At 36.2% G+C, this 16,625-nt stretch overlaps 1 protein-coding gene across 5 annotated transcripts in view; it reads right to left on the reverse strand.

The window, feature by feature from the left end:
- The window catches only part of CNKSR2 (connector enhancer of kinase suppressor of Ras 2), a 284,773-nt gene that overhangs the window by 91,520 nt on the left and 176,628 nt on the right, over positions 1–16,625 (reverse strand). For 3 of the 5 annotated variants that reach the window (XM_005897733.3, XM_070365342.1, XM_005897735.3), the window contains one exon: positions 774–863. The exons of the other annotated variants lie outside the window; for them this stretch is intronic. In XM_005897733.3, the coding sequence (XP_005897795.1) occupies positions 774–863 (90 nt within the window). The remainder of the gene's footprint in view (positions 1–773; positions 864–16,625) is intronic. 5 annotated transcript variants of the gene reach the window in all.

Here is a 16,625-nt window from a genome sequence, read left to right on the forward strand (position 1 = left end):
AAGAGTTTTTTTTTTTTTGCTTTGTTTCTTTTTGTTTTTCATCTATAACTTCACGGATCTTATTTCAGAAAATGGAAGTAGCAGCATGACCCACTGGGCCCACCATATCCATCCACACTTGGTTCAATCCCATTTAGTAGTGAAATTTCCCGTTGCCTTCTTTACTGCTCACCTCAATAGCAGGAATAAGTGAACATAAAAACTTACTTTTAGTAGATACTTCAAGTGTAGCCCACCCCCAAGTAAGAAGATAACCCTGAACAGCAAACAGGAGAGAAAAAAGCAAAGCAGGTTTTTTTTTCTTCCATTTTTATATGGTTTTCTTTTAGAGACACTGGCCCAGTTTCTACTAGCTTTTACCCATGTACTTCAAAACTCATTTTAAGGTTATATTAATACAAAAATAGTGAGGGTGGCATTGCGGACCAATGGGGACTGATCACAAACACTTCCTATTCATTGAATTTAATTATTTTATGCAGTTTCACACTTCTGACCTTGTTTTCCAAGTATTAAATTTCAAATAACAGATATTAATTTTTTACACTGTACTTATCTACCCTAAATCCCTTAGGAGGCATTCGGAGAAGATATTTATTTAATAATCGATCAAGACAGTTAAAGGTTGGTCTGAGTCGGTTTGGATATATCATAAAAATCAATAAGAGAATGAATAGTTTTTCACTGAAGCCATAACATCCTATGTAAAAAAACATTTAAATCTGCTTTTTGTTTCAACAACCCAGCCTACACTGAAATTCTAGAACACTTACCTCTTCTACTATCTCTCTTCATCTTATTTGGATCTTCATAGTCCCCCACCCAATTATATTCCACTGGCATAGATATAGGTCGTAGCTTGCCTAAACACAGAGAACAAAATTCACATCACATTGTTTTTCTTCCCCATGAATGCTCAAACTTAAACTGACTTTTAGCTACAGTCTGCAAAACACACTCACTCATATGCAACATTATGGTTGGCATTTGTGAAGATGAAAAATATGTGTGTTTTGAGCCAGAAGGTGAAACTGCCTGTGGCAATTGGCCAGGTGATAATGCAAACTTAAGGCACTTTTTATAAGTAATACAGAACAGCCTAGGTTTGCTCTCTCAGGAGCCCTAGACTTTAAGAATGTGGTCCTTTACAAAGAGGACCATTATTTTAGTGTCTTCATTTTCTATAACTGGATCTGTCTTATTCCTCAATGTCCAAGTATCTTTATCTTGATAGGCAATCTTCAAGACAGTAGCCCCTTGTATTTAATGTTGGAACACAGTATTAACTTCCCATCTTCACTGCTTCCTAATTCCTATCTGCTTTTTAGATACTACCATGCTTCAGCAATGCGGCTAGATTCTTTTCTACGGCCTAAAGCTGGGTCTGCCCTTGAGCATCTCTTTTGCTATTATGAACTCTAGTTTCCAGATTCAAGTAATCACTGCTTTGGTCTGTCCCATTTTCCTCTGGGTCTGTGTTCTTACTAAACAGCATTTTATTTTAGCAAGCAGAACTCATGACATAGACTTTAAGGATAGCTTTTTGGTGAGGATGATCAATTGATTTCTGATCAATTCAGAATTTATGAAGCACAAAATAGCCAAAAGAAAAATCACTCACAAGTTTAAAAAGGACACCTAGCACAACACCTAATTCTCAAAATTACAAGAAATAAACCATTACCCTCATTTTGCCAGATGAAGGGTCTGGGACAGCATATGCAATTTACCCAAGAACACACAGTAAGTGTGTACTACCAGGGCTCAAATCTAGGCATTCAAATCGTACTTCTGCAATAACTTTTGGTAACTTCAATATTCACCCACTCATATTCTGGGCTCTCAGTTTTTTGAGATTCTCTCCTCCACCCATTCTAGTGGTCATATGCTTAATCTTGTCACCTGAAAAGGCAGTAATTCTTCCCAGTATCCCACTTTTCAACTAAAACCTGTATTTTTAGCATATCGTCCACAGCACTCTAACAATTCCTCCTTTAATCTACCAATCTTCCCACCTTTCAACACCTCTTGGTCACAATATGTTCTCATCACTCTCCCCCTTGGCTAGATAAATTTCACAATCAAATTGTTACAGACATTCCACATATTTCGTTAAAAAATCCATTAAGATACTTCTTCCTCATTATGTTGTTAAGGGAAAATGTGACAACTTAATGGCATTTTGCCAATACAGTTTATTCAGTATATTTTACTAAGCTCTTTGAAATTTGAGATGAACTAGACATGATAAAATTATTAATGACCCACAAATGAAGTATTTACTTAATGACTTCCTTACAAGGTGTGCAAATGACTTCATAAATGATCACTTCAGTTTCCAAATTTTCATGGGGTAGATCTCTGTAATTTTACAGAGAGAATCTGGGTGAGCTGATGTAGGTGACACACGATCATAAGCCTTGCAATATCTCTCTGCTACTGTCTCATAGTTAAATTATTCTGTTACTTGGCTTTTCATATCTGTTGCACATCTGGAGTATTTTAACCAGGATCTCTATAGAGGTGCCAATTGTGCACTGTATTTCTTACTGTAGAATACTAAATGTAGAAGAGGTCAAAGATAGATACTTTTGGATTTTGTTTGAATTTTATTCTGAAATTAATGGCAAGTAGCTTTTTAAAAAATATGAACTATATTTAGCTGCAACTAAACACAAACAGAACACAAAATACAATTTAAAGAATATTTAGCACTGGGAACTATAATTCAATATCTTGTAATAATCTATAATATATATAGATGAATCACTTTGATGTACACCTAAACCTAACAAAACATTGTAAATTACACTTGATTTTAAAAATGATTAAAAATAAAATAAAGATATACTAAATTAAATTAAAAACACTGAGTGTCAGCAGATAGAAGTTTTAGAAAGTCCAAGAACAAGCCAAACTGAACAGCATATTGTAAGGGACATGTATAAATTGATAAGAAATATTCTAAAAAAGCAAAGAAACAATAAATAGACAATTCAGGAGAAGAGTAGCACCAGCGAGATACAGTAGGACAGGGATCTACTGTTGGAAGCAAAGACATGGGGTAATATTCCAATTACTGGCAGGTTACCCGAAGAATCAACCATGTGATTAGAGGCTTGGAAATTCCAGTCCTAGTCCCAGCCTCTAGAGACTGGAGCGGGCTGGGGAATGAGTTTAATTACCAAGGATCAATTATTTAGTCAACTGTGTCTACACGATGAAACCTCCATACAAATCAAAAGGACAGGGTTTGAAGAGTTCCCAGGCAATGAACAGAAGGAGAGTTCAGGAGAGTGGCACCCTAGGGAGGGCACAGAAGCTCCAAGCTCTTGCCCCATGTCTTTCACTATGCATCTATCCCATCCAGCTATTCCCATGTTATATGCTTTATAATAAACTGGTGATCTATTAAAAAAAAAAGAATATTGACAACGATGGAATGCCTTACAATGATCAAATACTATTTCAGTATGAAACTATGCTTTAATAGCAGTGTACAGAACTGTCTGAAAATAAACTGACTTTTTCCTTAGCCAATAAAGTATTTTCAATGCAATTACACATGCTATGGTGCTCTGTGGCAGAGTTAACTGCTTGCTCTACTGGGCTCCCTTAGCTCCTTGGTATACACGATCCTTAATTATACTGTATTCTATCTTTCTGTTTATAGGTTTTTCCTACTTTTTGGCAGGAACTGGGTCTTATATATCTTTGTTATGAAAGTTCCTGGCAAGGATTCTGACCCAGTGTGGGTATTCACTAAATTTCTTTTGAACGCTTGAATGAAAGGATGCTAGACATTAGGAGATTACTGGGCTGTTCACTGGATCCTACTCCTTTTTTTCTCACTCAAGGGCATCTCTTGAACAATTCTACCTTACTTTCTCTTGTAGCATCAATTTCCCTTTTCTACCCGTGATTCCCATTAGCATACAAACATGCTGTAATGTCTACAGTCTTAAAAAATAAACAAACCTCTCTTCGCTAACAGCCACCCCATTACCCCTTTCTCTGGCCCCCTTTACAGAAAAACTCCTAGAAGTCTCATTTTGATTTTCAGTCTCCAATTTCTCTCCTCTTTTTTCCCCTAGCTTTATTGAAGTATTATTGACAAATTAAAATGTTACACATTAAGGCTGTACAGAATGACTTTTTGAGGTGTGAAATGTGATTGTATGTATACACACGAACACATTGTGAAATGATTACAGCAAGCAGGTTATGATATCCTTCACCTCATACAGTTACTATCTGTGTGTGCATGTATGACTGTGTCGACTGTGTGGTAAGAACACTTAAGATCTAATCTACTCTCTTAGCAAAATTCAAGTGTATATAATGGAAAACATCACAGCGGTTCTTCAAATAATTACAAATAGAACTTCTGTAGGATCCAGCAACCCTACTTCTGGGCATATTTTGAAAGGAAATGAAATCAGTATCTCCAAGAGTTCACATTCATTTTAACACTGATCACAATAGCTAAGATATGTAAACAATCCAAGTGTTCATCAATAGATGAATGAATACAGAAAACGTGGTGCATGAGCACACACACACACACAGGAATATTACTCTGCCATAAAAAGGAAATCTTGCCATCTATGATGGCATGGATGAAGCTGAAGGACATATGCTACATGAAATTAGCCAGGCACAAAACACAAATGCTGTATGATCTCACTTACATGTAGAATTTCCTCTTTTCTTTGAATCTTCTCCAATTAAGATCTTGCCCCTTAACTCCCCTAAAACTACTATTGTCAAGGTTACTAGTGCTTCCATGTTGCTAAATCCAAAAGACAATTCTCAGAACCCTTGACTTTTCTTATCTGCAACATTTGACACAGAGGATTATTCTTTTCTTGAAATACATTCTTCACTTGGCACCCAGGATACTATCTTTCTCTGGTTTTTGTCCCCTCTTCTCTTACTAAACTCAAATGCATACTTTAGAGCTCAGCAAAAATGTCATTTCCTCAGGGATATTCTTGTTGAACTTGTTCTAGGTTGGGTATCTCTGTATTTGTTTTTCTTTCATAATTTTTTTCATAGTGTGTCACTTATAGTCAAGTAAGTATTTATTAAATTAGTTGCTTGAATTCTGTCACCATTCTATAATGTAAATTTCACAAGGGAACAGAAATTTCTCTGTTGTTCACCATGGTATCTCTATCATTTACCACAGTGACTTAAACATAGTTAACAGCTCAATATTTGTTAACTGATGACCTGTTAAGAAAGTAAATAGGGGACCTTCCTCATACGTTGGAGTTAAAAATGGTCCAAGCTATACAGTTAGTTTCTATTTTCAAAGTTTCCTTTCCCTTTCTTCCTGTCAGCTTTCCATTCCCCCTCCCCCTCACTTTCCCTCCCTTTCTGACCAACCACTTTCATTATTCTAACAAACTGAGCCTGACAAAGCTGTGTGCTAATCAAGCAGAACTAGAAATCCTGCCTCCTGATTTCTTATCTAGAAACATCTCCATATTAAACTACCCATGGTGCATGTTGAAATACTACTGAATTGCTGCCTTTTTCAGTCGTATCCCTCCCCTACATTTTTAAAACTCTGGCCCCAACATGCTAAAATCATTACGTTTCAGGATGATATACAGCATCTGAGAAGTAATCTTCTCTATTACAGTTGCCAAAGAACTGGGGGAAAAAAGGCTGCAGAGAAATTTCTCTTTATGTCTGATGTACCTTTTAATTGCTCACAAAAGAAGCTTTCTCTAGAAAAATACACGCACACACAAATACACATCTGTTCTGAATATTTTAGCCAATATTTTGATGAAAATGAGTATAGTAAGGAATGTTAAGTTATAAGCATGTCACATACACCCATCAAACTCCCCACATACCAGACAGAAAAATTACTTTCAGATGGTTGACTGCATTTCTAGGAAAACATCCCGAGGTTATTTAAGGTAGAGAATCACACATTTAAAGAGGAGTAAAACTGAATTAAATGGAAAGTCAGTGCTTTTTAAAGGATAAAGGCAACATATCTGGATCTAATAAAATAAGTAAGAATGGGCACTTTGATCTCTAGGGCCATATTTTAAAATGTTCACTTCTAGATAAAAGAGTTTGGGAGAAAAACTGGCTTGTAAACATCACAATGTGATGATTATTTAAGTACTGGATTTAACACCTTATAACAATATAAATCAAATACAAACCTGATGATTATTAACTTGAAATCTTTTTGGTTGCATTAATAGAGAAGCAAAACAAAATATAATTTCAAAGAATAAGCTATATCTTGTTTGTGAATTTTCTTACTGCTCCCTAAAAGTGATCTAGACTTTAAATGGGGAGTCACATAAAAATTGTTGAAGGAGAAAATTTTGAACCGCATCAAAAATTATAGGGAATTTTGAACACTTGATTCCAAGGCGAATTACATTTTGAACCAAATTACATTCTGCCAAGAAAGCAAATGTGCTGTACACACTGGAGTACAGAAAGGCAGGCTATTTCAGCTGAAATGTTGCCACTGTGCATAGAGACTATTCCTCTACATTAGAGGCATGTGGGAGGTCTGGGAAGAATTCAGTGGTTTAAATACTAAGTGGCAAAACAGTTCTGGGTTCTCTTCTGAAGGCTCTGGTGGGTAAAAAAGCAATGAGCTATGCTAAATACTTTTGCCTCCTGCTGTGCTCAGCAATACAGCTGTGGGAAAGAAGGATGATGTGGGGTAAATATTATTTGGTTAAAAACATCCCATTTTCCAGTTAAATATGACAATAGAGCAAAATATTTTTTAAAACAGTAGAGATGAAAAACTTGACACACACCCCAGTTAATTTCTTAGGATTTCATTGATAATCAATGTTGGAGTCAGCCTGTGAACGTAGACTTTGTAACTTCATTATATTAAAACTTGACACACACCCCAGTTAATTTCTTAGGATTTCATTGATAATCAATGTTGGAGTCAGCCTGTGAACGTAGACTTTGTAACTTCATTATATTAAGTTGCCTCAGTGATGAGTTGAAGACCATTGCATTATACAAAGATTCAATTCATTTTTCTTCAAAAATAATTCACTGACATGTATGATTACTGCTTTTTAAACAACTATACTCCCAGCCAGTTTGCAACTCTTGCAAAAAGTTCTTAAAGGCTAGGTAAAGAACTTGTAGAGGATTGGAACATAAACTGTAGCTGTAACTGTGTTTGTTATCCATCCCTGAACAAAGATGGAAAATAAACTGGCTTGACATGATGTGTCATTTATAAAGTAATGTTAGGTTGTCATATGTATACTTTTAAATGGCTGTCTATTGTTTTAATTATTTGCTTTAATGTTTCCAGTCATTAAGATATTCAGTGTATAATTTTTAGTCTTTGCTTTTAACAAGATTGGATCTCACACTTGACATTTTCTATCCCCAGGGATCTATTTCTTCCAAGATTCCAGCAAATTGTCTTGCTGTGATAAAAGTAATTCTATGAGGAGCCATGCACTGATCATTCCAGTTAGTATTTATTACTTTAGTTTGGACTTTCATCACAAATAAGATTTACTCTAGAGAATGGCTTTTCGGCATGATAAGAATGAAGACGACATTCAACAAGCTGTCTGCTGGGGCAGACTTCAAGTTAAGGATAGAGGATTTCTGTTAAGTTAGCAGTTTGCAACTTAAATTTTATCATTAGTATATGGGTCTTTAAGAGGAGCTGCAAGTCTGTATCAGTTTTTGTCAAAATATATGCCATCAAACATCAGTTACATTGGGAGGTATTTTGTGACCAAAACCAAAGAAGATGCAATGTACAAATACATTTGGGAAACCAAGATTTTCAAAGCCTTTAGTATGCTAATGTACACGTAATAATCTCCAAGACGGGGATAAAATATGCAGAGCTTCCCAATCTTAATTAACCACATAATCTCTTTCTTTTACAAAGAATCTCTTTCAGAAGTAGTGATCTGAAGAACACACATAAGAAAATGCTGGATTATTTAAGCCACATTGTGATTTGAAAGCAGACATCAACCACTCTATTTAAATTTCACCTGGCTGCTATTCAGTACATCATTTTCCCATGGAGGGAAAATGCATTCTGATTTCAATTAGGGACAGTGAGTTCCCTCCTGCTCCAAGGGATGCCATGATTAGGTTTTCTACTGTAGAGCTGGGTAAGTCATCTCAGACACTCACAAGCTTGTATTATTTCTTCCCAGAGAATATGCTGCTGCTGCTGCTGCTGCTGCTGCTGCTAAGTTGCTTCAGTCGTGTCTGACTCTGTGCGATCCCATAGACGGTAGCCCACCAGGCTCCCCCGTCCCTGGGATTCTCCAAGCAAGAATACTAGAGCGGGTTGCCATTTCCTTCTCCAATGCATGAAAGTGAAAAGTGAAAGTGAAGTTGCTCAGTCATGTCTGACTCTTAGCCCACCAAGCTCCTCCGTCCATGGGATTTTCCAGGCAAGAATACTGGAGTGGGGTGCCATTGCCTTCTCCCGAGAATATGCTAAGTGCGAGTAAATGTAGGTTTATCATTTCAGAGCAGTAAGTTCCCAGATTGTATGAATGAAAGAAAAAGGCAATTGGCCCTATGTCATACAATGGTTCTTTGATTTTCGAGTCGTAAATATCTGACTCTGTGACAACCGATTCTTCTTAATTTAGCTAGGGTATCTCAACAGTAGCACTCATGATGTTTTGGACTGGATCATTCTTTATTGTTGGGGGGAGGGGTGTCCTCCCCCCATCATAAAACAACATTTTATGATGTTTAGTAGCATCCTGGGCTTCAACTCACCGGATGCCTGTAGCACCTCCACGTCCATTTATGACAACTACCAGGGTTCCCAGAAATTGCCAAATGTCCCCTAGGGGACAATACTGACCCAGTTACAAATCTCCTGAGTTGGTTTATTTCTATTTTTGGCTTTCCCATTTTGTCTTTAAGGGAAGCACTAATTCACTTAGTTCCTATCTTTCTGTTAATTCATTTAAAGATGTTTTTCTTTTTCTCTAATAGTTGCGTCAACTTTGTTGGTTTGCTAATTCTTCCTTTTTATCTATATATTAATATGCTAGAATTTTATTAAAAGTTTTTTTCCCCTTAATCTTACTATTATCTGTTACTTGGTTTCCTCTTGCCAGATTTCACTTTTTTGAAAGTCTCCAGCTATTCAATTTACTTAGCATATTATTTTCTCTATTCTTTTTTAAAAAGCGACTAATCTTATACTTTAAAAATATGTGGAGTCTAAATTGTTTTAAACATACCTAACATATGAAGTGATGATTTCAGTAACAGAACTTAAAAAGAAAACTTGTATCACAGAGATTTCTAGTGTTATGAGCTATTTGATGTTCTTCCTTTTACTTTTCAAAACCAAATGAAAAAAACAAGCAAACTATTTCTTTTCATAGGCATGATTTAAATGGTTGGTTATTGGGAATACTTCCATTCCTTTAGTTCGTCACTGATCCCCTCCACAGTAAAGGAGGAAGTATTAATTTGATCCATCAGCACTTCACAATCTTTGAGACACTTTTATTTATGAGCAGCAGTGATTTACTATGCCATTTAATGCACCATTACTTGAGTACTTTCTATGAGGCAAAATCAGTGCTAAGTACTTGGCATATATTTAATCCTCATAAAATTCATTTGATCCTCATCAAAATACTTTGAGTAGTATTGCTATCCCATTTTACAGATAAGGAAACAAAAGTACAGTGAGGGTAACTCTCAAGTACAAGGTCAATCAGTTATTAAAGGCCAAGCCTTGGCACCAAATTCAGTTCTATCCGACCTCAAAACTTATGCTCCATTTTTAATCAGTAAAATTATAGAGATTAAGGAAGAGCACCTTCCCTAGGTGATTACTCTAAATTTTACCTTAGACTATTTTCTATTTCCATGCCAAAATATTGCTGAACTACTTTTCCATCAGTTACACGGTCCCTTATCACCATCAGCTTGATAGTCAAAATTATTTTGTGAAGCTAACCAACATGCAGTCTTTATGAAATGTATTAAGTCAGTCCTAAATAAGAATTCCTATGAGTACAGTACTTGTCTCATATATCTGCATTTTTTATTTACTAATTTGTACTTTGTTTAGTTCTGCTTTGGAAGTAGTACATTTTACTTGAGCACAAATTTCTTGTGGTTAGAATCTCATTTTCTTTTGTCTCTAATAGCTGATGAATAACAGTTGGGCTATTGTTTGATAAAGACAATTTATACTAAAAAAACACAGGAGAGGGAACAAGCTTTCATTTGGAAATGTATTTGTGAATGTATTCTGCATATCTTTAAGAAATGTTTGAAATAATGCTATTAATTGTAATTCAACTGCCCAAAAGATAGAATGAAGTTGTACGACAGAGAAAGGTGATTTTGAAGTAAGATGAGAGACCCTAAAACCTTCAGACCATATCCTGACCTCACAATGATAAAGCTCAGTTCCCAGTATCACTGCCCATAGGTCCTTCATCATGCTATTACAGGTCATTTCAAGCCATGTAGTATTTATGTAGCTAAAAAGGACATGGTATTTGGTTTTCTCTTGTTCCAACTACTCCAGTGGAAAATGATCAGGTATAATATAGAAATTAATTTTCCTCAGTGCACACTGTGGACAAATAACATTTATGAGAAGCACTTGTAAAATACCAACCTTGCATTCACTTGTGTGCTTTCTATGAGGTCCTGGATTTTCAATAAATCAGAAAAGGTCTGAATTTCTTCAAACGAATACTATTCTACAATATTATTGTCAAAAATATGTTTTTATCCTATTTTTAGAAAACATGACCACTCACAACCACAAAGGGACTCAGCCAACTGTGTCTACCTTTTAGCAGGTTTATATGCACAGAAATGTGCTGTGATGGAGCAACAAGAGCAAGGAGTCTGTGAACAGTGAAAAAAGAAAGTTGATGGGAAATACTATCATTCTGAAAAGTTGCCAAGCAACTAATCTCATCCAACTTGAACCTTTGCCTTTGAAGCATGAGCAGATGAGACCAAATAGTTAAAGTAATTTAATGCTATCCTTTTTTCCTTTTTATTTTCACATTACAATTTCTTTTCTTCCTTGAACTTTCTGTTTATTCATCCCATCTTATTCTTCAAAGAATTTTAAATAGCTCTTATTATTATTAATATTATTTACATGTTGAAGTATTTCAGTTCTTTGATTGTTTTTCCTCCAGTTTTACTGAGGGATAATTGACAAATAAAAATTGCATTCATTTCAGGTATACAAAATGATGATTTGATATGCATATATACTGTGAAATGATAACCACAATCAAGCTACTTAACACATCTATCAGCTCAAATACTTATCCTTTATTGTGTATGTGGTGAAAACACTTAAGATCTATTCTCTCAGCAGCACTAAAGTTTCTATGTAATAACGAAGCAGTGAAAATAAATATCTAGGACATACTGGGCACTTTCTAGTCAATTTACAGTCTGTTGTCATTAAATTCTCACAAAATGTCTATGAGACAGATATTATCATCTTCATTTAACAAATGAGAAACTGAGCCCTAGAGTGGAGTAATTAGATGGCAGACAGGATTAACAAGTATAGCTGATTATAAAGCCAATACCAGCAATCACTAATCTAGGTTGTTTACCCTACTGTATCTGTGTTTCCAGGAATCATTCTTGTTTATCTTTTTAGGAAAGTAAAACCCAATTACAGTTTCTCATTTAAAAACAGCCTAACACACTGTTGCTAACTTTACCCCTCATTTCAGCTGTCTTTTCCTAAAGTGTGTTAGGGCCATGTCTATGTGAATGCATGTTTACTGTACCATCAGGAAATACAAAACATATAGAAGAACATACATAATTAGACCTAGTTCTGCTTGATTGAAATCAGATGCTTGAATTTTGAAGGAGTAATGAAATTTTGACAAACTACTTTCCTCACTTCAGTTCAGTCACTCAGTTGTGTCCGACTCTTTGTGACCCCATGGACTGCAGCACACCAGGCTTCCCTGTCCATCACCAACTCCCGGAGCTTACTCAAACTCATGTGATGCCATGCAACCGTCTCATCCTCTGTTGTCCCCTTCTCCTCCTGCCTTCAATCTTTCCCAGCATCAGGGTCTTTTCCAATGAGTCAGTTCTTCGTATGAGGTGGCCAAAGTATCAAAGCTTCAGCTTCAGCATCAGTCCTTGCAATGAACATTCAGGACTGATTTCCTTTAGGATTGATTGGTTTGATCTCTGTGCAGTCCAAGGGACTCTCAAGAGTCTTCTCCAACATCACAGTTCAAAAGCATCAATTCTTTGGCACTCAGCCTTCTTTACAGTCCAATTCTCTCATCCATACATGACAACTGGAAAAATCATAGCTTTGACTAGATGGACCTTTGTTGGCAAAGTAATGTCTCTGCTTTTTAATATGCTGTCTAAGTTGGTCATAACTTTTCTTCTAAGGAGCAAGCATCTTTTAATTTCATGACTGCAGTCACCATCTGCACTGATTTTGGAGCCCCCCAAAATAAAGCCTCTCACTGTTTCCATTGTTTCCCCATCTACTGGCCATGAGGTGATGGGACCAGATGCCATGATCTTAGTTTTCTGAATGTTGCATTTTAAGCCAACTTTTTCACTCTCCTCTTTCACTTTCATCAAGAAGCTCTTTAGTTCTTTTTCACTTTCTGCCATAATGGTGGTGTCATCTGCATATCTGAGTTTATGGATATTTCTCCCAGCAATCTTGATTCCAGCTTGTGCTTCATCCAGTCCAACATTTCACATGATGTACTCTGCATAGAAGTTAAACAAGCAGGGTGACAATATACAGCCTTGATGTACTCCTTTCCCAGTCTGGAACCAGTCTGTTTTTCCATGTCCAGTTCTAACTGTTGCTTCTTGCCCTGCATACAGATTTCTCAGGAGGCAGGTAAGGTGGTCTGGTATTTCCATCTCTATAAGAACTTTCCACAGTTTGTTGTGATCCACGTAGTCAAAGGCTTTGGCGTAGTCAATAAAGCAGAAGTAGATGTTTTTCTGGTATTCTCTTGCTTTTCTGATGACCCAACAGATGTTGGCAATTTGATCTCTGGTTCCTCTGCCTTTTCTAAATCCAGCTTGAACATCTGGAAGTTCACGATTCGCATACTGTTGAAGCCTGGCTTGGAGGATTTTGAGCATTAGTTTGCTAGCGTGTGAGATACGTGCAATTGTGCAATAGTTTGAGCATTCTTTGGCATTGCCTTTCTTTGGGATTGGAATGAAAACTGACCTTTTCAAGTCCTGTGGCCACTGCTGAGTTTTCCAAATTTGCTGGCATATTGAGTGCAGCACTTTCACAGCATCATCTTTTAGGATTTGAAATAGCTCAACTGGAATTCCATCACCTCTACTAGCTTTGTTCGTAGTGATGCTTCCTAAGGCCCACTTGACTTCGCATTCCAGGATGTCTGGCTCTAGATGAGTGATCAAACCATCATGGTTATCATGGTTATCTTTTTTATATAGTTCTTCTGTGTATTCTTGCCACCTCTTCTTAATATCTTCTGCTTCTGTTAGGTCCCTACCATTTCTGTCCTTTATTGTGCCCATCTTTGCATGAAATGTTCCCTTGGTATCAGATTTTCTTGAGATCTCTAGTCTTTCCCATTCTATTGTTTTCCTGTATTTCTTTGCATTATCACTGAGGAAGGTTTTCTTATCTCTCCTTGCTATTCTTTGGAATTCTGCATTCAAATGGGTATACCTTTCCTTTTTTCCTTTGCATTTAGCTTCTCTTCTTTTCTCAGCTATTTGTAAGGCCTCCTCAGGCAACCATTTTGCCTTTTTGAACTACTTTTCTACACTTTAGCAAAATATTTTCATATTATTTAGTTAGCTAGTAACACTGATAGAGTCAACAAATATCAAGGTTCTACCACTTACTAGCTGGGTAAGATATTTAACCCATTTATAAAGTAAGGATTCTATTAGTTATCTACCTCTTGGGGTTGTGAGGATTAAATGGGTTAATGCTTTTTAGAATGAAAGTAAAAGTAGTTCAATCATGTCCAACTCTTTGCGACCCCATGGACTATACAGTCCATGGAATTCTCCAGGCCAGAATATGGGAGTGGGTAGCCTTTCCCTTCTCCAGGGGATCTTCCCAACCCAGGGACTGAACCCAGGTCTCCCTCATTGGAGGTGAATTCTTTACCAGCTGAGCCACAAAGGAAAGCCCAAGAATACTGGAGTAGGTAGCCTATCCTTTCTCCAGCGGATCTTCCCAACCCAGGAATTGAAACAGGGTCTCCTGCCTTGCAGGTGGATTCTTTACCAACTGACCTATGAGGTAAGCCCAATGCTTTTTAAAGGCATACATAAAAGCTCAACAAGTACTTACTTATTTTCTAGATAGGCCATCCACTGTCTATCCATACTGTATTTATCTTATGGCTTAGGGCAAATAACTGATCTTTTAATTCACTCTTACCCACGAATAGTGGGTCCATGATATAAACTGAGAAGTTGGTTAACAAATATGATAAAGCATTTAATAAACCTCCAGTCTTAAATAAAGTTCATGATTAGGATATTTTCAAGTATTTTTCTTTATATCTGTTTCTTTGTCACTGAGTCTAATAACAGAGTGTCTGTAAATTTTAATTTTTGTTTTATATATCTAACTTTAAAATATGAATGAAGACAAAAGCACATAGTAAAAACTGTATTATGTTTCTCCTTTGCTTCTCAAAACACTATCTAGATTCTTAAAATCTTAACTCTGAACCTCTTTGAGTAAATAGGTAACTGGGAAGTTAATAGGTAGCGATGGTGGCTAAGTCCACACACTGGAAGATAAGGATATTTGCAATGAAGAACTAAGTTGAACTGTAAGGCTAAAGGACTTATACAATGCTTTTAAGGTATTTCACAAGTGGTAACAAGTTAAATTACTCTCATTTTCAGAAAATATAAATTGTGAACTTTTTTTTTGGTAATCAGGGGTTTTTTTTTGTTATATACTTCAGCAGGATCAAGCATTTCATTATCATTATTTTTAAACCCAAGAGAATATTGTCATACTTGGGGATCCATATAATGGGACCATTTTATAGGTTAAATGAAGTTGTCATCAATTAGTACTTATTAAGGGTTGAAGTTACTAATACTTGGGGCCTTTAGGGGATGGGCTGGGAGATTTATATGAACTCTCAGATCTCAGTACTAGGTTTGAGAGGGTGTCAAGTATTTGGTAGGGATAGCTAGCATTGAGAAACCCTGAATGATGACTATTCATCATTTAAAACTCAGCATAAACGTCACTTATATTTCTGTGACTTCCCAGGAAGACACTGGGACTTCAACTCCCATGCTACTGCAGCACTTTGTTCACTTTCCTCCTTACCTAAAGTTGCTGCTGCACTGCATCTCTTTGTTCTTTCCCTTTGGGTTATGACTGCCTTCCAGGCAAGATTTATGTTTTATTCATCTTTGCATCCCCAGTGCCTGGCTGACTTTATACACACAACAAATATCAGCTGAATGCATTAACAGATAAATTACTCTTTGGGAATGTTATGGCCAGAAATTCATGTATGTGACAAGTAGGTTTTATTACTTAAGATCTGATTTTAAAAAGGTAAATATACATTAAACTGCTAGTTACATGGAACAATTTTCCAGTCGTGCCAGGGAATCTCTACTGTAGTATCTCTAAAGTATCTCTAAGTGAAAGTTCAGGCTATATTTCAGGTTCAAAATTAAAAAAACAAAAAACAAAAAACAAAGGAAAAAAAACACTTTCAAATCCAAAAGTAAAAGAACTTTTGTTTTTACTTCCTTATTCCTCTTTTAAGTATATATACATTTATTTTCTCCTAAGTTGTTTGTAAAAACACTTTAGGTATCTATAGGATATCTACATTTTCTAAAATTTAAATGGTATTCTATTTTATTGGAAGAGGTATGATTTGTGGAACATGATAGCACTAGGTGCTTTAAACCATAGTCTGAAGGAACTAACAGTTCACAGCTATTTAAGTAAGGCCTTGGTAAACTATGTTTCATAAAGCTATCAATAATCAACTTTATCTAGTGACTATACTTTCCCCTTATATATTCTTATCTACTTTAATACAAGTAGAAAACAGCCAGAAAATTCTGGGACATAAAAAAAAGAAGAGTTGATATACATTTGTTTGAGCAGGCTCCAGGAGTTGGTGAGGGACAGGGAAGCCTGACGTGCTGTAGTCCATGGAGACACAATGATTCGGACACGACAGAGCAACTGAACTGAATGCTTATCTAATAATATGTAGTCAATAAGTACTTGTGGAATGAATGCAGAAAAATAAAAATCTCGTGATGAGGCAGGGGCGGGGATAACGAAGATGGCAGGCAGAAGTTTACTGCAGAAGTTTACAATGTAATAGTAGAGAAAAGCAAAGGTGCAAATACCTTCAATTTATGACAGTTCAAAATAAGTGCCACCAGGGTAGTATAAATGAGGAGCACATGAAAAAACAGCACATGTACAGAGAATAATATAAAGCATGATAGGTAGGGTTCTATTACTTAGGATCGTTTTGGGCAAAATTTTCCACACTTAATTATTACTCATTATTACCAAAAAGCTGTAATGAAATAGGGTGTCAGTTATAAAG

This window comes from Bos mutus, chromosome X (genome assembly GCF_027580195.1).
Source record: "Bos mutus isolate GX-2022 chromosome X, NWIPB_WYAK_1.1, whole genome shotgun sequence".
NCBI classification, from domain to species: Eukaryota; Metazoa; Chordata; class Mammalia; order Artiodactyla; family Bovidae; genus Bos; species Bos mutus.